The following is a 24,739-nucleotide window of genomic DNA, read 5'->3' as shown; positions in this document are numbered from 1 at the left end:
CTGACAAGACATGATCTAACAATCAGAGCTGCATTACTGTGATGATTGTTATATACCATTCAATTTTGAGATAATTATATCTATAATTTAAAATTCATTATGTGGGAAACTCACCAGTGTTACCAATTATAAACAAATGGGTCGTACTGCACAGTAATGTTTCGGTATGAGATTTCCAAATGTGATCTTGTTTCAGGTGAAGCTTTTGGCTATGTTATCTACTTTTGAAAAATGAATGTTTTATTTTTATTGTGGTGTGGTTTTTTTAAACTAATGTCACTGTGAGAGGTTTGCTTTCTGCTAGTGTCACTCTGTTGCTAGGGACACTGGTATTGTAACCAGGAACCCTCGAGGATAAAGCAGCTCTAACCTCATTTGAGATAGTATCATTTTTCTTACTTGTAAGAAATGATGGTAAAAATTTGCTCCTTTTTGGAACAGAAAATTGTTAGGTAGCTAATAAAGGAAGGTAATTTCAAGCACTTGGTGGGAATGGTGTTCTACCAAGTAAATCAGGAATAGAAACTTTGTTTTACATTAGATTATGAAAATACTGAAACATAGGTCATGCGAATTTAGGATTTTTCAAACAAAATTAATTCTGTCCATGCTTCTAATAAGCACGGAACAAATGGGTCAGCTCCTGTGTTGTATGTACCTTTAGGCAGGGCTCTTTGTTCCTGCTACCTTGGCACTTATGGTAATAATCTACTTGTATTGCTGTGATGTAAAATACCAAACCAAAACTAACATTAAATTGTGAATGTGAAAATATAAAAATAAAGGAAGAATTAATGCATTTAGTCTGAGAGTGAATATATAACAACCATAAAAGAAAATGAGTACATTTATTTCCCTGCCAAGTGACAATTGTAATCTTTGTTCCTACTCATGTAATACTATTAGTCAACAATTATACTGCTCCAAACTCTTTCTATGTAATGACAAACCAGAAAGAAGATAATGTCCACAAAAAGTTTATGCAGCTTTGACCATTATTTATAAAGTAATATTTGGTCAAATGTGCACATATTGTACAAATTTATTTTGTTTGGTTATGTTCCATATCTGGTATATTGAATTCTCAGATGGAATCAAGTGCAAACCTATAATACAAAGAACCATGGTATTGTATATTAGTTATGTTTTGAGCCTCTGTGATCAAAATATATCAAAACTTAAGTTACCGATTGAAAGCTATCTAGGAATTGCTCATCTTTTTCTTACTGTGTTAATTTGATGCTAAAGCTTGAAATTAAGTCACTGAGTAAATTTTATATTGATATAACATGTTTTGACATAACATGTTTTTTAATTTTATAATGACATAACATGTTTTAAATTTTATACTGACATAACATGTTTTAAATTGTTTTAAATTTTATATTGACATAACATGTTTTAAATTTTATATTGACATAACGTGTTTTAGCATTAAAGTATGCAAAACAACTTTGTTACTTTTACAAGATTTACTAATGTAGCATTGGTGCAAACATAACAAGAATGGTAGTTTAAAGTAAACATACAGTGGTCCTTTACTATAATGAACCAATCCTAGATCTGACTTTTGATTTTTGTATGTAGATGCAGTGTAGGCTCAATCCTGTTTATGCAACTAGCCCTGCAGTTTTTGATGAACTGCCATGAAACTTGGTAATTGTTATGGTTATCCTGTGGCTTGCAGCCGAATGCAGTCTATGACCTGTCTCACAGACTTCAGTGGATCACCATGAAGCTGGGGAAATCTGATGATTATTGTTTGAGGTGTATACATTAATAAATCACCATGCTCCTGTTACTTTTGCTAGAGTTACTGCCCCTTTTGGCTTGGAACTTTTAGTAGTGTATTACAGAATCTTGTGTACACAAACCAGCCCTACAATTTTCACTGGATCACCATAGAACTTAGCACATGTTATGGTCATCATTTAAAGATGTGCATACTAACAAATCACTTTGTATATGCAATCTCTGTAAGAGCTGATGTAACCGAATGAAATGCAGGACAGAATCTTGTCAATGCAACTCATCTGCAGTTTTGTATGGACTGTGAAACTTCGTACATGTTATGGTCACCATCGAAAGGGGGCCCCGAGTGGCTGAGTGGTCTAAAGTGCTAACCGTTCTGGATCACTGCCATCTCACCTCTGTCTGCATGGGTTCGAGTCCAAGGCTCGGCTATTGTGGGTATGTGGGAAAGCCTGCTAGTAGCTTCTCGTGGGTCGGTAGTTCTTCCCTGGGTTTTCCAGGGTTCTTTCACCACCAGTTATACTGGCCACCATGTATAGCCTATCTTGTGCTGAAAAATGGAGTTAAACCCTAGAACAACAACAACCATCTAAAGATGCACAAGTTCACAAATCTTTGTGCTCTGGTGATTTCTGCAACAGTTATCACCCTTTCTGACTTGCAGCTGGATGCAATGTATGACAGAATTGTGTGAATGCAACAGCTGCAATTGTTAGAAGACTGCCATGAAACATAGAATATTTTGTGCTCATCATCATCAGATTTGCATCGTTTCACTCACACTGTTTTCACAAGTTATTTTTTTTATACTACTATTGACTCATCTCCATGTGGTAGGCATGTATTTATAAGGGAGGTGACCTTGAGCAAGTGCTCTCTGATCCTTTAGTATATGTTTTGTAAATAATCAGTAGTGGACTTCTCATACCGGTAATTGATTATCAAATAATTTGTTACATTGCATATTTGGTGAGAAACTGAAAGGTTCATTATAGCTTAGGACAACTTTCTTTCAATGGCAAGTGCACTCTTAGAAGCCAAACAGAACCTATTTCAAATTCAATCAAGACCAAGACACACCACACCTCAATCACTTTATCATGGATGAGAATTTTCTGGGATACCTTGTGTTTATAATCTTTTTGAAAACCTTAAAAAGAATGGAATGCCTCTTACTGCAAACTCTGTGTGTGTGTGTGTGTGTGTGTGTGTGTGTGTGAGAGAGAGAGAGAGAGAGAGAGAGAGAGACCTGAGTTGTCTTAAATTTGATTTATAGAAGGAGGTCTTGCCCCTAGTGTCAGTTTATTACAATACCATATTTACTCGCTAATAAGACAAGCTCAATAGTAAACTGCAAAGACCAAGATCTGCCATCATATAATGTGCTGGTAAATCTGGGTCTGTGTAGTTTGTTAGGAGTAATCAGTAGAACAAACTAAATACATCTGATCTGCAAGCACATAATGCTTAGGTGAATCAGGATCATTACTGTTCACAGTTTGACCTGTCTTATTGGCAAGTACAAACGGTACCTTGGAGGAAAATGCACTTTGGTACTCACTACAATTAGTTAGTACATACAATTTTGATAACGATGAATTAAATCAGGCATTTCACAGCAATTGTAATGATTACAAGACACTTATATGAAGTTTTATCGGGGAAAATTTATCTTGGACTTGACCAAGGTGCAACACTGAAACTGTATAGTATGACCATTCTGCCATGATAGAATGACTGAAAAGAAAAGCATGAAACTAATGACATATAGAACAACCTCCATTATCATATCTAACTTAATATTTTATCTAACCCATGTCTTATGCTAAGCACGACCCGTTTACATAATGCTGGTAAACACCATATATACTTGCTTATAAGTCCAGTCAAACTGCAAACAACAAAGATCCAATTTGCCATTACATAATGCACCTGCAGATCAGTGTTTATATAGTCTATTAAACTGTTTACTCCTAACAAACTGCACACACCCAGATCTGCTGTTGTGTTATGCAATGGCAGACCTGGGTCTATGCAGTTTGCAGCTGGACTCATCTCATAAACAAGTAAATACAGTATTTGCTATGTATATCTTTGTCTGATATAAGCCCATCCCAACATTTTAACATATCTACTAGGCTGAATCATGGTCTTATCTTTGGTGAAATACAACATCAGTTTATCTGCCTATAATTTTCAAATGCAACTTAGCAGAACTCTTGATCATCACTCTAAGAAAGCATCCCTATTTTCAAAATTAAATTACATGCATGTGTTAAAACTGTATACTGTTGTGTTTTCTATTATAATTCTGACTGACATAATTCCAAAACTTGAATTAATAACTGAGAATGAAATCAGAGTTTAAATCCATTGATGAAATAAACTGGTAAAACAAAATTTTATGATCTGTATCAATAACTGATTAACAAGGAAACATTTTAATCACTGTCAAGATGTTTATGGAATTTTTTTTTATCTTCATGCCTTGTACAAGAATAACTACAAAACACTATAAAGACAGTCTTGATTATTCAAATGTAATAACTAAGGTACCTCTCCTTGCCCCTACCCCACCATTTATTATAGGTCAGTGTAAATTTTAGAGACTGGTATGTTGATAATTGGCCTAACAACCTTGCCTTAATTTCCAATATAGGAGAGACAGAAACTATTGAGAAGAAATCTGCAAAGAACAGAATACCATAATATTCACTTATAAGTAGAGTCCAACTGAAAACTGCACAGACCCAGATCTGTGGTTTATAATGTGCCAGAAGATCTGAGTCTGTGCTGTTTGTTAGGAGTAATCATGAGAACAAACAACATAGACCTGACCTGCAGGTGCATTATGGTATGGCAGATCATGATCTTTGTTCTTTGCTGATTGACTTGATTTATAAGCAAGTATAGATGGTAATCTAAATCCAAAGCTACGTAACCATCTTTTCCCCCCAAACAGATAATGGAGACTGTACTTTGTCCAAAACCATCTGAATATAATGTTCTAGCACAGAATACAGTTTGAGAAATAGAAAGTAATACAAAAGCTGAAAGTATACATTGTATCATGTTAGAAATCCATTACACACCTGGAAAGATCCTAAATCTTTTTACTTAAATTGAAAGGTGATTTTACATCCATTACACAAAACATCTAAAAACGTATCATTTATTTCACTAATATTCTGGGCAAGCTTATCAAATCAACCAGACATTGGATTTTTCCAGACACGTATTTGAATATATCGATACTACATGTATGTACAGTCAAACCTGTCAATAGCAGCCAAATGTGGGAAAAGGCCAAACTAACAGTGGTGAACATGTGACCTTAGAATGCAGGTTCACCCCACAAACTTGCTTATGCACCAAATACCACAATAAGTATCATTAATATTATTATTAGTATTTAAAGCAAATGCCATAATTTTCTGTTAAAGCAATTCACTGTATACATTTATCATTCATAAATTCTCATGGAAATGAGTTTAATTCATAAATTTTGTCAAGCTTTGCTCCTTTCTCATAACATGTCTTTACCTAAACAGCATCTTTCTTGGGAAAGCAAAGATTTTGTTTGCATGGTCAATATGACTGTGTGACCACTTTAATAAGTAAGAAACAAGTGTTCAGTTAGGAATCACCTTGCCTTGACTATCAAAAGTAGGTGAACATTAAATAAATGACTTTCAATGAGGAAATTTTGTGTGTGTGAATGTTGGGAGAGGTGAGGGAATTGGAATGACCAATGTTACTAGGTGACCATCATGTAAGGGTAACAATTAGGACAGGCTTGACTGTATATATGTATGTAGATCTATGATCCAAACCACACACTATATTGTCTGCACATGAAGAGATTACCTCTTTATCACCAACATATGCACGAAACATTTTCAGCTGGAATACCAAATGAATTATTTGATCCAGTGCCAAGACAAGTACAACAGAATATAAATTAGTGTAAACAGTGCCAAAGCATAATACTTGTTATAGAAGGGTAGCATCACTTTATCACCAATAAGGGCATTTTGACAATAATGGGGCAACTTCTTCATGACTTTCTATTTTCTACTTCAATTGTAAATTTGATTTAAAAAACACAAACATTACACATCTAGTGTAATAATAGAATAAAATAGAGACAAACAGTCATAATATAATTATATTCTTAAAGGATATACAATATACCAATTTTAAAAAAATTATACAATTTTATATAGTGCATTGGCATTAAGGCCATTAGGATACATAGTATCTAACATATGAATCCAATAAGTTTTTTTTATGAGTCTGTTCATGTCACCATGCACAATATCTATTGGCATGAAAGAAAAATAAAGCAGAGAGTGATTACTGGTGTTCAAGTGTGTTGAAATATTAGAGGAAAACTGAGGATCTCTATAATTTTGTATATGAAAGCGATGATTATTCATTCTCTTAGAAACTTGTTGAAGTGTTTGTCCAACATATCGGACAAATTTTTTTTTTTAAATTGATATATTGCATATTCTTTATAACAATAAAATTATATGTATGACTGTTTGTCTCTATTTTATTTTATTATTTTACTGATTCATGTTTCATTAGAGACGTGTGTATCTTCTAGATCCATTCATATATAAAATTGTTATGATGATGCATATCATTTATGACATTATGTAAAGACATAATTGTTATTATAAAATAAAAGACGTCATCCATAGTCTTTCAAAACTTTTCATGCCTGAAGAAGCATAAATGCAAAACTAGTTGCACAGAATTTTCTGCATTTGTGTTGTTTTTTATCCCAAAACATCTCGTGTGAAATAATCATGGAAATTAAAAAAACATATGCCGAATTATACTCAGATATTAAAATGATCTGCATGTGGGGTAAATAGGGCAGACAAAAAATGACTGACATGCCAAGGTTTGGCGCAGAGGAGATGGCTACTATACTTAATTTCAAATGGAAGGTTAGTAAATAGTAAAATACATGTCACAAAATAATGCAGATCTCACATACATAGCAATAAATAAACATCAAAGCAAAATGCAACTTTGGGATGAAAAGGTATTATGTCTACAGTACTTATATCTATGGACTACGAGAATACAAATTACAACACAATATATTTTTTGAAATACAGCAAAAAATTGAAGTGCAGCACTCCGTCATTATAATGCCCATCATTATAACCTGGTTAATGTTATATGATCACCAAGATCATGTATCCCACTTCATCAAGTAAAACTATATATACCTCACTATAAGGTAGTCTTACTATAAGGTGGTATATCCTATGGCTCCAATGGATATCATTATTATGCGGGGGGAAACTGTATACCTGTATTTACCGGCCTATAAGTCAATGTGGAGTATAAGTCAAATCAGCAAATTTAGCAAACTTTCCATCCTTCATCGTTATATAAGTCGATGCTGAGTATAAGACAAGGCCAGATCAACAACTCAGATTGTTTTTCACTTCGTTCTGCACAGCATCGCGAATTTTATTCTACCTGAAACTCATTAACCTTTCCAGTAAGGATCATTAAATATAACTAAAAGTACCTAATTTGTTTCACAAGAAGTATTCGAGATGTATTATGTACTTTTAGCTATATATAATGAGAATGACCTGAAAATTTATTGAGTTACAGATAGGAAAAAACTCACAATGCTGTGTGGAATTAAATTATAATAACTTCTGATTTCATAAATATTAAAAGTATCACTGTATGCTATTTCAGATTACCAGCAATAGGGAAATTGCATCATTAATACTAAAATGCATTTTCTGGGGGTGGGGGTGGGGTGGAGGGGAAGAGAGATACAGAGAGAAGGATGCATATATATTCCATTGCATTTTTTATTTGGAACCTCATGATCAAAATAAAATATGGTCCAATATATGAGAGAGTCAGAAAGAGAGAAGTTCAGCTCTTTGTGGATTTCTATTGTTCTTTTTTTTAACTTTATTGCCTTCGTGTTTGCTGAAGCTTTTGTCAAAAAGAGAAAACATTAATAAATGAAACAGTAAATGTAAACTATGAAAATACATACCATACTCTTTCAGGGTTTAAATATTCACAATAGTTATATCCATATAGTTTCCATTAGGTTAAATCCCAAGAATGACCAGTTTGCGTGCTAATTTTCTTTGCAAGAATAACAACCTCTACATTCCCAATAATTAAGATTTTGTTTAAAGAGCATGTATTCTTCCTGTACATAGGTGGCAATTGTTTTTGATCTTTCCTTGTGCAAGATGTACTTTAAATTGGTGTCTGTTATGTGGGCAAGTTAAAAAATGTCACTGGCTGAGAAATTTACAATAGTAACCACCTGGCATTTCCTTTAACTATATGGTACAGTATTCATAATATCCATGGGTAGCCTCATTTTATTATTGGTAGCCTAGCTAATCTGATCTGGTCTGCAGAATCTTGACCTCAAACAGGTGTTATCTTGGAATGACTGAATACAGCCATAGCATATTTAATTAGCATGTATATACCAATACAAAGCCATGTGATTCTTTTAATAATGGATGTGCAAACAAACAGAAGGAATTGCTTAACTGGAGGTATTAATTGATAATGGAATATGGAACTGCACTTGTACACAAGTAAAATCAGTCATCAGTAAGTGAATACTATAGATTTACAATTGTGAATACATCTGTCTGGCTGTCTGTCTGTCTATCTCTCTCTCTCAACGGGGCATATAGATCATTTGATCATTAGGTACAAGAAGAAAATTGTGATGGAATATGTCTTCATCATGGTTATTTATCTTCTAACTTGTAAATTCTAACACACACATATGTAATTAAATTTAAACAATGTATATTACAAACAACATACATTACTGGTGCATGCTGCTTTAGCGCAATTACATCTGATCTATGTTAATTTTTAATTCTGATGATCATGTAATTGTTTAAAATACTAAATGTGGGATCCTATATTTATTCATACACGATCTCTTCCCAAAACAAAATATTTTTTACACATTATTTTTCATACTCTTGGAGAATTATTTTCCAAACGAAAGATATGATAAAGCAACTCGGATGACATAATCCATATATAAATAGATCCAAAGTATAAGACGAAGCTAAGATTTTCTGGTCAAAAAGTATTGTTTTATAGACTGGCAGATACTGTATCCATCCTGTATTTATTAGTATGAGGGAGGACTGAATATCTGTCCTATATTTATTATTATGAGGGAGGACTGAATATCTATCCTATATTTATTATTATGAGGGAGGACTGTATATCTATCCTATATTTATTATTATGAGGGAGGACTGTATATCTATCCTATATTTATTATTATGAGGGAGAAATTCATATCTATACTGCATTTATTATTATTAGGAAGAAATGTATATCTATAATGCATTTATTATTATGAAAGAGAACTGCATATCTATAGTGCAATTATTATTATGAGGGAGAAATGTATGTCAATACTATGCCTGTACTGCATTTATTATTATGAGGGAGAAATGTATGTCAATACTATGTCTGTACTGCATTTATTATTATGAGGGAGAAATGTATGTCAATACTATGCCTGTACTGCATTTATTATTACATGTATAAGGGAGAAATGCATATCTATACTGCATTTATTATTATGAGGGAGGACTGTATATCTATACTACATTTATTATTATAAGGGAGGACTGTATATATATACTATATTTATTATTATGAGGGAGAACAGCATATCTATACTATATTTATTATTATAAGGGAGGACTGTATATATATACTATATTTATTATTACATGGGAGAACTGCATATCTATACTGCATTTATTATTATTTGGAAGAAATGTATATCTATATTGCATTTATTATTATGAGGGAGAAATGTATGTCAATAATATGTCTGTACTGCATTTATTATTACATGTATAAGGAGAAATGCATATCTATATTGCATTTATTATTACATGTATAAGGAGAAATGCATATCTATATTGCATTTATTATTACATGTATGAGGGAGAACTTTATACAACTCCATTCATTATTATGAGGAAACATTGCATAGCTATACTGCAATTTCAATTGGTTTTGTTTCCATGCTTTATTTCTATTTATAGTTCTTCAGTCTTTGTGTAGCTGTCAGTTAGGTCCATTTTCTTGTCCTTGTCTCAATGACTCAATATTGGTACTGTCAGTACTTGATGTACACTCAGTAGCAAGGACTTTGAATGAAACCCACAAAAAGACCAATACATGTACATGTACTCGTATTGTAATTTTAAGCAAAAACATTTTTTTTTGTGAAAATAAAAGAATTCAAGAAATTAATGCTACTCATCATGATCCATAGTGTGGCTGTGTTAAAAAGAAACTGAAATGTTTTAAAAGCAGATATTATCTTCAACAGCATGGGGAACAAATTGTTGGAAACTGCCTGTAAATTAGTTTGCTTGGCAGAGTTCATGCCCCATAAGATGCTGCTGTGTATGATATTATCACTCGTATTCATACACTATTAATAAACACTAATATGTACACAAAATCTCTAAACTAAAATTTGATTTTATGCATACAACACGAAAAAAGACCATTGATAAAGAAAAAGTTGTTTAAAGTAAAACTTAGAAAACTTTTAAAAGATCATTTCAGATAAAAAAGAACAAGTGGGTATGATATCACTCAAGTGGCTTACATAATTTAGCATTTAACCATTACATTAAACAGGTCTTTTATACTATTGTTATAAAACAACCTTTGTAAACTAACATACAGATTAAAAAAAATTGACACAAGTCCAGCAAAAGTTATTTCCAAGGATAAAGGCATAATTAATATACATAGTCTGATCAAACTCATTAGATAATAAGGTAATATAAGTATATTTAACATGCTTACTTAAAATTTGATCAAATCAAATCAATAAAATGCAATATTACCTCATCAATACTAATATGCATGAATCTCATTATCTTACCCACACTCCAGGTTTGATCTAAAAAAAAAACTAAACTCATAATAAATATGGCCTCCAGATTGGTAACAAAGTTTAGTCAGAAAGAGATCACATCATTAACATGGATGGATCTCAGTCATTATGGTTTCTAGAAAGGTAACATTATTAGCCAATCAGATGCACTATCGCCTCATTAATATGCATGTATCCTTCTTATTACTGAACTTGTCTGAGATCTTGATAATATAAGAGCATATCCAAGCCTTAATCTAAATCAGACTGGAAATAAGGACCCCAGACTGGTAACAAACTCAAGCAATTAGATGCAAGATCACTTTATTAACATGAGTGGATCTCACTCATCATCAAATTTGTCTGATATCTTGATGATATATTGTAACTACATGTATATATTCCAAATTTGACAAATCAGAAACATGGCCATCAGAAAGATAACAAGCTAATGTTGGTGTATCAACAGACAAGGAAAGATGAACAATGGATGAAGACTGTACCACAAGCTTGCCAGGCCTTATGGCTGGTTATAGTAACAAAAACTAAACTATGCACAAATCTTTACAAGCATTATATTTGTATGTCAACTAAACTAACATACACTACTACAAAGAGTTGAAAAAAGATATTAAGTCTCTCATACGAAATAAATCTTATTTTTTTTAAAATGAAAAAACTAATTGTTAAGTGTTAAGTGTAAGAGATGAAAATATTAACTCTGGTTGTCCCAAAGAATTAGAATAGCAGCCATATAAATTAGTTTCTGAATTAGAAATGATCAAAGAATGTTACTTTGATCTTTAAATCATTAGTGCATGAATTTTATTTTAAAGTTGTTCTTGTTGGTATATCTGCAAATTAAAGCTGTTGTTTACAAAAATAATCAGCAATTTCAGTCTAGTTGTAACTGATCATTGGGGTGGTTGGGGAGAGAAAAGATTTAATGGATTTCAAAACAATTCAAGGTTCCCCTCCACCTTACACCCCCCCCCCTTCAACATTTCAAGGTCAGTCCCTTGTATGTTTAACCACCCAGCAGATGCCAATACCAATTCACATCTGGGTCAACTGGTGCAAAAAAAATGTCAGGTGTATTGTTTATAGGTTCAACAGATAAGGCTTGGGTGGGACTTGTATTCATAACCATTTGATTCCATATCCACAGTAGTGCAATATCTTGCTACCAAGCTAGGTCATATTGCTTTTTTCAAATTATCAGTAGTAATTAGGAGGTAATTATATCTGGAATTTCAAGCCATATGGGCAAACTGGACCCACACTATTCCTCTTTGATGGTATGTTGACTACATACATACAGATTTCAAAAAAAAAATTGTGTGAGAGTGAATGTAGATTCAAGATATGACCAGGAAAAACTAAAGAAAATAGGTTTTCATAGGATATAGTTGGTTGATTTTTAACAGGAATTTCAACACAACATATCCTATATCATGCTGAGGAAGGAGTAGGATGCAGAAAAAGATCACTGAAAACATACTGGGATAACACACTACACTTAATGTTTACCAAAGTTGATTGGTCAGGTGTGCTAATGGCACCATCAGGAAGTGGTGGTGATGTTAGTGGTGGAGGTAGATTAGTGGGAGATCTCTTTGACCTTGGCTAATGAAGATATTTAAGAAGAAAAAAGATGAAATTAGTGACTGATTTTTGGTCAAACAGAATTTTCACCTGTGAAGAGAAATTTATAACTAGATTCCTATCATGAATTTGATACTGAATCAAAATTGTCTTGTTTAAAATAACTGAAAGGTAACATTTCCCTTAATTTACTGTCAGGAATATTTTCTTCACATTTTCATGACCTAGTTTTAAATTAGGAAATACAATGAAAGTAAAACCAACACATTAAATCTTGTAATAAGTAAGAACTGGATTCCTCAAATTGGAGTTGAAATGAGCCGAAATTTGCATTTGGTTAAAATGTCCCCAAATATACCAATAGTCTTTTCCTTGGAAAACAAACTGAGGAGCTTGAATGCCATATACACTCACTTATAAGTCCAAATGCAAACAATGGAAAACAAACTGAGGAGCTTGAATGCCATATACTTTCACTTATAAGTCCAAATGCAAACAACATACACCATAATGTACTGTCACATCTTGCAGCAGCAGACCAGGGGCCATGTTGTTTGTTCTATTGATTACTCCTAACAAACTGAACACTCAGATCTGCCAATGCATCATGCAACAGATGATCTGGGTCTGTGCAGTTTGCATTGAACTTATAAGTGAGTACAGATAGTACTATATATTTATTTATTTTGTAAAATATTCTTCATGGTAATGACACTTGTTCTGTGTTGTTTGTCGTACTGATTACTCCTAACAAACAGTATAGACCTGGATTGCAGTTAGATACCATTTGTAAGCAAGTATATACTGTAATGGTCAGGATTCATTATTACTGTTAGTTATGTATGCCATATATAACTGAGATCTGTATGTTATTATTATAACTGTCACATGTCATGTAACAGCATTTGTAATGGCATTATCTTATTTCCTTGCTGCAATTAAAATGTTGTAACTAGATTAATTTTCAAAATATTTCCAAGAAACAAACTACATAATGTCCAGGAAAGAAAGCACTTTTATAACACAAAACATTCCAAATAGAAATTTTCTCACAACACAACTATATATATGTATACATACATACATACATACATACATACATACATACATACATACATACATACATACATACATACATACATACACATGCTTACAAGCCAAGTACAACTGCACACTGCTTAGACCCAGATTTGCCATTGCATAATGCACATGCAGATCTGGGTCTATGGAGTAAACAGTAGAACACACATGCAGATCTGGGTCTATGGAGTAATCAGTAGAACAAACAGCATAGACTCTGATCTGTTTGTGCATTCAGTGATGGCAGATCAGGGTCTGTCTTGTTAGCAGTTGATCTTGACATCTAAGTGAGATATATTGTTTTTTAGTTGATGTTGTCAAGTGTTTATGCCAGTGTGGTGAATGATTTTAATGATCTAACATCATAACACTAATAAAGATGAGCATAAGATAGATAATTGTATGTTTGTCCACTATGACATGAAATAAAACAAGACAAAGAATATTAAGCATGACCCATGTATGTAGATTAATGTTTCCTTTACTGGAGTTATGTCTGGTTTTAATGCCATTTCTTAGACTTGTATAGGCTATACATGGAGCCAGTATAACTGGTGGAGGAAGAACTTGTGAAAACCCTGGTAAGAACCACTGACCCAGAGGAAGTTACTGGCAAGCAGTCCAACATACCCATAATGACTAATGGGATTTTAGCATGAGAATGATAAAAGATGTTCAAGGTTAGATGGGGCAGGATGAACAAAAATAACAGTATCAGCATTTGCCACTAACATGTTTCAAATTAAAAATAACCTGGGAGGAGAATTTTTGGAAAACATATCAACATAAGGGACAGTGAAAAAGATAAATATATGTGGGAGTCAAGAAATCAATGACCATCTTAGGAACAGGGCCATATTCTTTTAAATGCTAGATCAGCATCATTTAGTTACTGGGTGGTCCATAAGGCCTGTCCTTCAGCATCATTTGGTAACTGGGTGGTCCATAAGGCCTGTCGATCAGCATCATTTAGTTACTGGGTGGTCCATAAGTCCTTAATTTAGCCAATCATAATCTGTATGTATGAGAAGTGGATGTGGCCTGTCATACTGAGAATAGGTGACATGGAAGAGGTGAAATAACAGAAACCAAGAGGAATGGCAAGAGATATCTGAAAACCACGTAGCCACAATTGTTGTATAAAAAAAGACAATTGGAGAGGTAGACAGGACATATATATATATGTGTGTGTGTGTGTCTTAATCTTAGCTAAATTCCTCAACATCATACATTTTACATTTAAGTTCTGAAGACATTGTTACAATAAATTATTAAATTTTCTTTTGATAACATAAAAAAATGAACTGACTTTCACATACATTTTCAATATTATGGTGATTTTATCACAGCATGACAGTTTAACCCTTTTTGGTATTGCATACTTTCATTTCTATTTTTTTGCAAAAGTTAAACCAGTACTAAGTACTGATTTCCTTCATTATAACAGGACATTTGGCGTCCGTAATTGCTGAGTGTGTTTAATATGCACTGAACCATAGCATATCAAGAATGATCTAAAATTTGATGAGTACATGTACATATAGTGCCAGATCAAATATGAGTATAGTTGGTTTGTTTGTTTGGGGGGGAGGTCAACACCATTTTTCAGCACAATAAAGCCTTTACATGGTGGCCAGTATATTTGGTGTAGAAGACCCAGAAAGAACAACTAACCCACAGGAAGCTACTGGCAAGCTTTCTCACATACACACACTGAGACTTAAACTCATGCAGGCATAGGTGAGATGTGTGAGAGATCTGTGCAGCCAAGTGCCTTAGACCAATAATGGCCACCCAGGGCCTCTCAAAAGTGAGTAGCCAGCCAAGTAAGAAAAGTCAACTTCATTTACCAAAATATTATTTGAAATGGTCACTGCATGGATAAAAATTAATCTGCAAGCTTAATTTTATAAGTGTGCACTAAAAAACATCTTGACTGTAGTCTGCAATTTAAATTTGTACAGAGCATTGCTTTTAGTCTTCCCTGGTTGTTGTTGTTGTAGGGTTTAATGCCATTTTTCAGCACAAGATAGGCTATACATGGCGGCCAGTATAATTGGTGGAGGAAGAACCCTGGAAAACCCAGGGAAGAACCACCGACCCAAGAGAAGCTACTGGTAGGCTTTCTCACGTACCAACATTAGCCGAGGCTGAGACTCGAACTCATGCAGACAGAGGTGAGATGGCAGTGATCTGTAACAGTGAGCGCTTTAGACCACTCGGCCACTCGGGGCCCCAGTCTTCCCTGGTGAGTAAACAAAACATGGCACCTCACAGTAAGGAACTGACAGTTGGTCAGAAGCAGATATAATTCAGTTAGCCAGGAAAGATTTTAGTGGTTGAAGAAATACCCAAATAATTGGAAACATATTCAGCAGTTCATAAACATTATAAAAGCTTTCACAAAAGGGGTGATAATGTACTTTTAAATTGTTCATAGCAATTTTTGACAATCATAAGCAATATTTGCAGGACTTGACCATAGATTTTAATGAGTCTGTTCAAATCTATGTTTTTGAAAGCACTGTCATCATAACATTAAAGAGTTTTGGATTGAGGATATGCAGTGAGGATACAAAACAGAATTTCTCAACATAATAGTTCACATATTTCATTGCTGAAGAACAGGAAACTGATACAGTATAAGCTGTCTTGAAAGACCACCACTTCTGCCAAAAAATTATGGTCTCTCGAGACAAGTTGTCTCACATAACAGGTCATAACACAAAATAATAAATCTGTGCATTGAGAATAAAGTCTCTTAAGACTGGTGGCCTCACATGACTGGTCTTTCAAGACAGGTTTTACTGTAGTCAACAGTAATATTCAGTGATGAAGCTCAAGTAGTTTTAAGCAAAAATTCAATGTCATGTTTGAAGAAAACCTGACGAAGAATGGCAAGCAGAGTATTTAGGTTCTGTAAACTGCACATTCAAGCCATGTTTGAGAGGTGCATTACCAGCAATGGTGTAGGGTATCTATCTGCTCCATTAGAGGGAAAAATTGACTCTGACAGGTGTATAAGAATTCATTGAAAATTGTTTGACAGATATTGCAAAAAAGGCTTCCAAGAGGATAACTGTCTGATCTATATTCCTAGGAAGAGAAAACAGTAGAAAATGATAAAACAATGAATCCTTACTCCAGGTATCACAGATCTAGACCTGAATATTACTGAGAAAATATGGTAATTCAATCTAAGCTTTTAAAAATAATACTACATGAAATAAAATCAAGGTCAAATCACAATCAAATTGTTCTTGACATCTGGGACTCTCTCAACCAATTTTAACCAAGGATTGTTTGACTATATCAAAGCAAATACAAGCTATGAAAAGAGTGAAGAGATCAATAGCAACTATTAGTTGTGTAAGTACTCTTTCCTTTCATGTTTTTGTCATTAAATAGAAATAGCACTGATGTTTCATTAAATAGCAATGTTTCATTAAATGCAAATTGCTATTTCCATTAAAATTTAAATTGCTATTTAAATTTAAATGATTCATTAAATTTAAATTGCTATTTCCATTAAATAGAAATAGAATGATGTTTCACTGAATAGAAATAGCAATGATGTTACATTAAATAGCAATGTTTCATTAAATATAAATTGCTATTTAAATTTAATTGTTTCATTAAATTTAAATTGCTATTTCCATTAAATAGAAATAGCAATGATATTTCATTGAATAGCAATGATGTTTCATAAAATAGAAATAGCAATGATGTTTGTTTATCTCCTATGACCTTTTTTTGATGTCTGTGTAAGTGGTACTAACTTTTGGCCCAGTACTGTATTTGAGGGGGGATGAAAGAAACGAAAAGCCAGTCAAATAGATAGTAATAATTTTAGCTTATGGACAAAAGAATATAATATCAAGTTTCATTTTGTTTTCTTTCAACTCATATTGTAATAAATTTTACAGACCACTGGAAGAACAGTTTAAATTTGGTGCATAGTGATACCATGTCATATCCAGGATCACATTATAATGAAGGGTATTACAGTGAGGGAGAGCTGTACTGTATCTTTTAAAGATGTCTTCCTTTATAATGACACTAATATTTTCATTAAGATGAAATTGTAATTTTCGAATCAGAATTTAAGTGCATTAAAATAACTTTTAAGAATTTTATCAAAAATTTTTCAAAGACATAGAATTATCAGTCATTAGAGAATAAATCAGATAAATGAGATGGTATTGTGCCGATGGAGTATCAAACACACATACCTCACCCACATACACTTCCTGAAGGGTGAACCTCAACCAGACTACATACAGTACATACCAGTGTCCACTCACTGTGAAACACATTCTTGTCAAGTGTCTCAATCTCGCCTTGACATGAACTGCAAGAGGAAACTGTATGACGATGTTCCACACATGAAAATCCTGGACTTTTTGAGGGAATGCAGTTTACATTAGAAATTTTGACCATAAGTTTTAAGGATGATATTTTTTTACCATATCTTTTTATTCAATATATTTGACAGAATTTTAGCATGTTTATATTTGATAATTTATGTTGTTGAAATTGATGTTTACAGTTATTTAGAAGTAATATATTTTTACATCTGTCAAACTATTCCTTTGGTTGGCACTGTGTAGCCACTATTGTGTTAAGATGGCATGACATGCAACCACATACACACGTATTCATCAGCTGAGCATAGGTCAACCAAGATTGAATTTTACTTGTTTCCCTGTACAAGAAAAATTACTTGTCCCTGCAATCACTATGACGAATTTAGGAAATAAAATCATCCTGACCAGCTGTTACTCACATCAAGAACATAATACACTTTTTCTTTAATCACTTGTTATCTTGAGTCTGTGATTAGATATGGTGCTAAAGTGGTTTAATATTGGTCAAGTGAACCATGCATTACAAGATTAAACTTACAACTGCCTATCCTGATCCCAATAAATACTAAATTTATTAGGATTAGAAAGGATGCATGACTTTCTTGTATAAAATTTCATATCAATGACATAGAAATTGTCCAAAACCACCCCTATGATTAATATGTTTTATGTTTGGTCTGATAACCTGCTAAATCTTGTTTACTGTTTGGTTTTTCAATTAAATGACCTCTCCTAGCAATCTCTTATGTGTACTCAGCAAAGGTTTGTGTACATATATGTGATCATGAATAATCTGAAAATAAATGCAGATGAGAGCTCTATTGACATACTGTCATAACAGGTATATGTCTCGAAATTTCTTTGACATTTTAGATGACAAATTTGGAACTGAAAAACAACCTTAAAAAATGTTAACTTTCAATCACCCAAACAATTTACTACCATATGTACATGATTATAAATTGAGTCCAACTGTAAACAACATAGACCCAGATCAGCTTTAGCATAATATGCTGGCAGATCACGTCAATGGTGATTCTTTTACTGATTAGTCCTAACAAACTGTATTGAGCCAGAACAGCTGTTGCATAATGCAAAAGTACATTATACATTACTCCCTTGTTATAATGCCATCCATGGGAGCCATGGACTATACTGCCCTATAGTGAAACTGCTTTGTAATGAAGTACATGATACATGTAATTTCACTACTAAGTGTACATAATGAAATGGGATCCATGACAATACTTACTTATAACAGAAATTATCTTATAACGAGGGACCTTATAGTGAGAGAAAGCTGCATTTAGTTCATGAAAGGATGCAAGAATGCAAAAAATTAAATTTTTATATTACTTGTTAAGATCTGATGAAGCTGACAAAATACGGTGAGTGTAAAAAAAAATTATATTAGGAAATTTTGTGTATGAATGTTTGTGTTCTTTGATCATTCAGATGAAGTCATGAAAAATTGACAATTTTTATGTATTTTTGTCACATTATCTATACCAACTGAGGATCTACAATAATAAAATAATGATCGGAAAACAAATTTGCGTATATGTGAGGTAAATCAACTGATCAAATAATATTTGTTGACTCATCCTCTATTTACAATAATTCAAACATGTTCAAATGAAATGAACACTCATTCATGTATTCAACAGTTTCTCAGTTTTGTACATTATGAACCATTAGATGACCTTCTTTAATCTGGAACAATTGTTAAAATACAGGGAATCATAGAATTTTTTTAAAGCTATGACATTGTGCTTATCAGCACTTTGCAGTGCTTATAAGCTATCCAGGTTACTGAACCTTTATTGAAATTCTTTTACCAAAACCAAAGTTCCAAAATATGAAGCAGTGATATGTTAGTGGTTTTCCATTTAAACATACATTTCGCCAATGGAAGGCATTTAAAGAAAACATATATGCCAAAGTACTCTGATTACTCAAAGAGTCCATATACAAATTGTACAAAATTCTACATTACATCTATGGGGGACTGATACATGTTGAAAGTGCCTTCCCTGGGTCCCATGGATGTTTTACTGGAACAGCCATTTGAAAATTGAAACTAGTGAATGCTAAAATGAAATAAACATGAAGAATTTGGCAAAATACAGTCATGATAATCAAGTTCAAAGGTGACTACACATGCATATCTTTCAAACAAAACTGAGTTTTTCCATGTTTATAGATGGTGGCATAACCAAAAACTTCAAAAAAAATGTAAATGTTATTATTTTTTTTAAATTTAACTTCATAATTTTTCATGCTTTCTGATGATGAATATGGCAATATTTATAAATAAATAATAATGTTACAGGATGCAGCAAAAAATATTTATAATATTTTTTATATAAATTTAATGCATTTCAGGTGTAGAATGTGTGAATTTTTTGTACAGTTCATGTCATCACCCTACAAGTTCTAAAGCATTAGTCAATGTAATGGCTAAGAATTCAGTCAAAAGATTGAATAACTTTTAAAAACTTTTTGTGTGCTATTAAAAATCATTAAACAAAATACAATCATAATTGACATCCACGCTGTCAGACCCAACCAATGTAACAGTTATTGTCACTGATGAAAGTTAGAATTTTTTAATCAAGAAATCTGAAACACTGTTTTTGAAAATATTTACAATCTTACCAAAGGATGAAACTGTATTATTATGAAATATTGATGTGAATAGAATGTGAAAAACTGTTGTGAGGTCATTTCAATCATATGAATGTTTTGGGATAAAGTATAAGTATGAAATATTGATGTGAACAGAATGTGAAAAACTCTGTTGTGAGGTCATTTCAATCATATGAATGTTTTGGGATAAAGTATAAGTATGAAATATTGATGTGAACAGAATGTGAAAAACTCTGTTGTGAGGTCATTTCAATCATATGGATGTTTTGGGATAAAGTATAAGTATGAAATATTGATGTGAACAGAATGTGAAAAACTGTTGTGAGGTCATTTCAATCATATGAATGTTTTGGGATAAAGTATAAGTATGAAATATTGATGTGAACAGAATGTGAAAAACTCTGTTGTGAGGTCATTTCAATCATATGAATGTTTTGGGATAAAGTATAAGTATGAAATATTGATGTGAACAGAATGTGAAAAACTCTGTTGTGAGGTCATTTCAATCATATGAATGTTTTGGGATAAAGTATAAGTATGAAATATTGATGTGAACAGAATGTGAAAAACTCTGTTGTGAGGTCATTTCAATCATATGAATGTTTTGGGATAAAGTATAAGTATGAAATATTGATGTGAACAGAATGTGAAAAACTCTGTTGTGAGGTCATTTCAATCATATGGATGTTTTGGGATAAAGTATAAGTATGAAATATTGATGTGAACAGAATGTGAAAAACTCTGTTGTGAGGTCATTTCAATCATATGAATGTTTTGGGATAAAGTATTATTATGAAATATTGATGTGAACAGAATGTGAAAAACTCTGTTGTGAGGTCATTTCAATCATATGAATGTTTTGGGATAAAGTATAAGTATGTCATCAAGAACTGCACTTGTAATCCACCAGTGAGTAATATTCACTGCCAGAGCATAATTGTAAACTGAAGAAAAATGGAAATCAATTGCTGATGTACAAAAAGATCATGGGACTACAAAATACATTCAAACAGAAAACTGTAAAATCGTTGAATATTGTAATACATAATATGAATGAAAGTTGTACTAATGCTTGATAGCAGAATTTATTCAGAGCATGCATAGGCACTGTGAATTCACTCTTTTTTGTGGGGTACCAGTTTTCATGGATTTTTTCATGGTTGCTATGAACCACAAATTCTATGATCCAATGAACACTGATTTTTCTGTGGAAATAACTGTACACCTTTGAATTTAGGTACTGACAAAATATACATTTTTGCCAAGCCACAAAAACTGACACCCATGAAAATAAAATAATGAACAGAATAATGTAATATCAATACACATATATTAATATTTTAATTAAAACAATCATAAAGATGTATATGTACATGTCAGTTACAACACTGTTTTTAAGTTTGGTATCAATATTATCCATTACAGTTTATAATTGGATAGATGCATCTGATATTGCTGTCAATCAACATCAAAAGGACTTTATCCTATGATTAACCAGCCAGGCAGACAATCTGAAACAGGACACAACATAAAACAGGGGATAATCTAAAACAGAGCAAGGGGCTGACTGTGTCTTATCATCAAATTAAACATCTTAAAACTTAGATTTCCATTTTCTCCTGTAATTCTTATATTTCTACTGGTGGGAAGGAGGGGTTGATTGATTATAAGCCTATCATAGGTGGGGTAAAGGTAATTAATCTAAAATGGAATGAATCAACAAATATAGATGAAATGAAAGAATACACAAAAGGGTCCTTGAATACTAAATATACAAACCTTCCCAGCATTCTGAGCCTCCTCCTCATAGGATAATGCTACAACGGCCAACATCAAGTTTATCAGGTAAAACGCTCCAAAGAATACCACTAAAACAAAGAACAACACATTCCATGGTCCCAAGGCTTGTATCACCTGTTGAAAAGAGTATAAAATAAAATCATCTAATGATGAAGATATTACTGAAGGTTTAAATATTTTGGCTTCAATGAGTCTTCTACAGTAATGGTGAATCACATTTACTACCATTATGCAAATAATCTGGATATCTGGTATTCCACAGTAATGATAAATCATATTTGCTATCATTATGAAACAATCTGGATAATATACATTTTACAGTAATGGCACATTTACTACCATTACAGAAATAATCTGGATACACCGCTCCCTCAATAACTTGTGCCCTGATAACTTTCAAACCCACTTATTACACAGGGTCAGGTGTGGATTCCATTTTTTAAAACCATTGATCCCTATTTGTTAAACTTGAAGAAAATCATGATAAAAGTTGGTAAATGTGTCAATCTACAGTAACAGCTATGTCCGCAAGCATTTCTCTGAGAATCTAATTTAGTGCCAACCGTGTTTTGTTATCTGACTTTGCAGAAGTATTTGTTCTATTGTTACTCTGAATTAAAAGTGTACCTCCTTTGTATTTGTATTAGCATGTTAATTGCATCTTTTGTATCACAAAAGAGATGGAATAAAAGAAAGTTAAAAGGCATGCAAATCCTACTTGTGTAAGATCTAGCGGCCCTGATCATATGTCTGGTGAACTCATATGAGTTGATCTGTCGAACATTATTGTACATAATATAATAAAACTACCTTAAGTTAACCTACTCAATCATAAATGTGATCAAAGAGAGCAAGTCAAGCAAGTGAAATGACTACATAAAATAAGATCTTTGTTTTACAGATATGGGTCATTTGTGGAGAACTCCTAAACTTGCACTTAGAAATATCCTCTTGGATGAGAATGAGTATCACTATTACAAGCAATGAAATGACAGTGTCATTATTTTACTAATAGAACAATTAAAAAAATGAGTTTTGACGTAGATGGTTCTTTAATGAAATAAATTTTGTTAGAGTTTTGAAAAAAGGAATTTCGTTTTGTGGTGTATCAGCAGTTAGTCTGGTTCCCTGCTTCATGACTCAATGCTCTGGACTTGATTATCAAACGCAAAACAGGGAAACAGACAAATCAACAACAACAAAAGCAGTGAGGTAACACAAAAACATTTTCGCATACATGTGAAGGTTGTTGAAACCAGTTGGACTAATTTTAACAATCTTTCAGATGATGGTAATCTTGAAAATAATTGTAATTAATTTAGAATAATGAAAAACTTCTTTAGAAAAAGTGCTTTATTGACAGTTATTCTCAACTCAATAATAAAACAAATATTCAGTAATTAAATTGCCCATCCCCCCGCCACAATAGATGGATGACATCACTTTGTTTGGAGGTCAGTCTGTAACTCACACCCTTGCTTATATTGAGGTCTATGTTTTTGGACCCCATTATGCATGAGTTAATGAGGGAGAGGTGTGACTGGTGATTTACAGTAATGACAAATCATATTTACTACAATTATGCAAAAAATCTGGATAATAGGTGTTCTACAGTAAAGAAAATCATATTTACTATTATTATGGATAATTGGTGCTCTAAAGTAATGACGAACCATTTACCGTCATTATGGATAATTAGTGTTCTACAGTAATGATGAATCACATTTACTACAATTATGGATATGTGGTGTTTCACAGTAATGATGTATCACATTTACTACAATTATGGATATGTGGTGTTTCACAGTAATGATGTATCACATTTACTACAATTATGGATAATTGGTATTCTACAGTAATGATGTATCACATTTACTACAATTATGGATAATTGGTATTCTACAGTAATGATGTATCACATTTACTACAATTATGGATAATTAGTGTTCTACAGTAATGATGTATCACATTTACTACAATTATGGATATGTGGTGTTTTACAGTAATGATGTATCACATTTACTACCATTATGGATAATTGGTGTTTTACAGTAATAATGAATCACAATTACTACCATTATGGATAATTGATATTCTACAGTAATGATGAATCACATTTACTACCATTATGGATAATTGGTGTTTTACAGTAATAATGAATCACAATTACTACCATTATGGATAATTGGTATTCTACAGTAATGATGAATCACATTTACTACCATTATGGATAATTGGTGTTTTACAGTAATAATGAATCACAATTACTACCATTATGGATAATTGGTATTCTACAGTAATGATGAATCACAATTACTGCCAGTATTCAAATAATCTGGATATCAGGTGCTCTAGAGCAATGATGAATCATATTTACTATCATTCATTTTGTAAACAATCAAGATAATTGATGTTCCCAAGATGAAAAATGTCATTCCAACTGGCAAAATGGAATTTACTTCTCGATTACTTTTATTCCTTTAAATTCACAAATTTCCATCTATTTCATAATTTTTGTGTCATTTGGATG

General features: G+C 32.6%; 1 protein-coding gene across 1 annotated transcript in view; it reads right to left on the bottom strand.

The window, feature by feature from the left end:
* Positions 1 to 24,739, bottom strand: part of LOC149801793 (sodium channel protein 1 brain-like) — a 181,705-nt gene that overhangs the window by 101,676 nt on the left and 55,290 nt on the right. Inside the window, exons 8-9 of the mRNA XM_089956848.1 lie at positions 22,189 to 22,323; positions 5,620 to 5,655 (exon numbers count right to left, since the gene is read on the bottom strand). Coding sequence (XP_089812974.1) covers positions 5,620 to 5,655; positions 22,189 to 22,323 — 171 coding nt within the window. The remainder of the gene's footprint in view (positions 1 to 5,619; positions 5,656 to 22,188; positions 22,324 to 24,739) is intronic.

Source organism: Sinohyriopsis cumingii, chromosome 4 (assembly GCF_028554795.1).
Source record: "Sinohyriopsis cumingii isolate HCF-2022 chromosome 4, ASM2855479v2, whole genome shotgun sequence".
Lineage (NCBI taxonomy): Eukaryota > Metazoa > Mollusca > Bivalvia > Unionida > Unionidae > Sinohyriopsis > Sinohyriopsis cumingii.
Note: the sequence above shows the minus strand (reverse complement) of the source record. Positions and strands in the feature narration are given on the sequence as shown.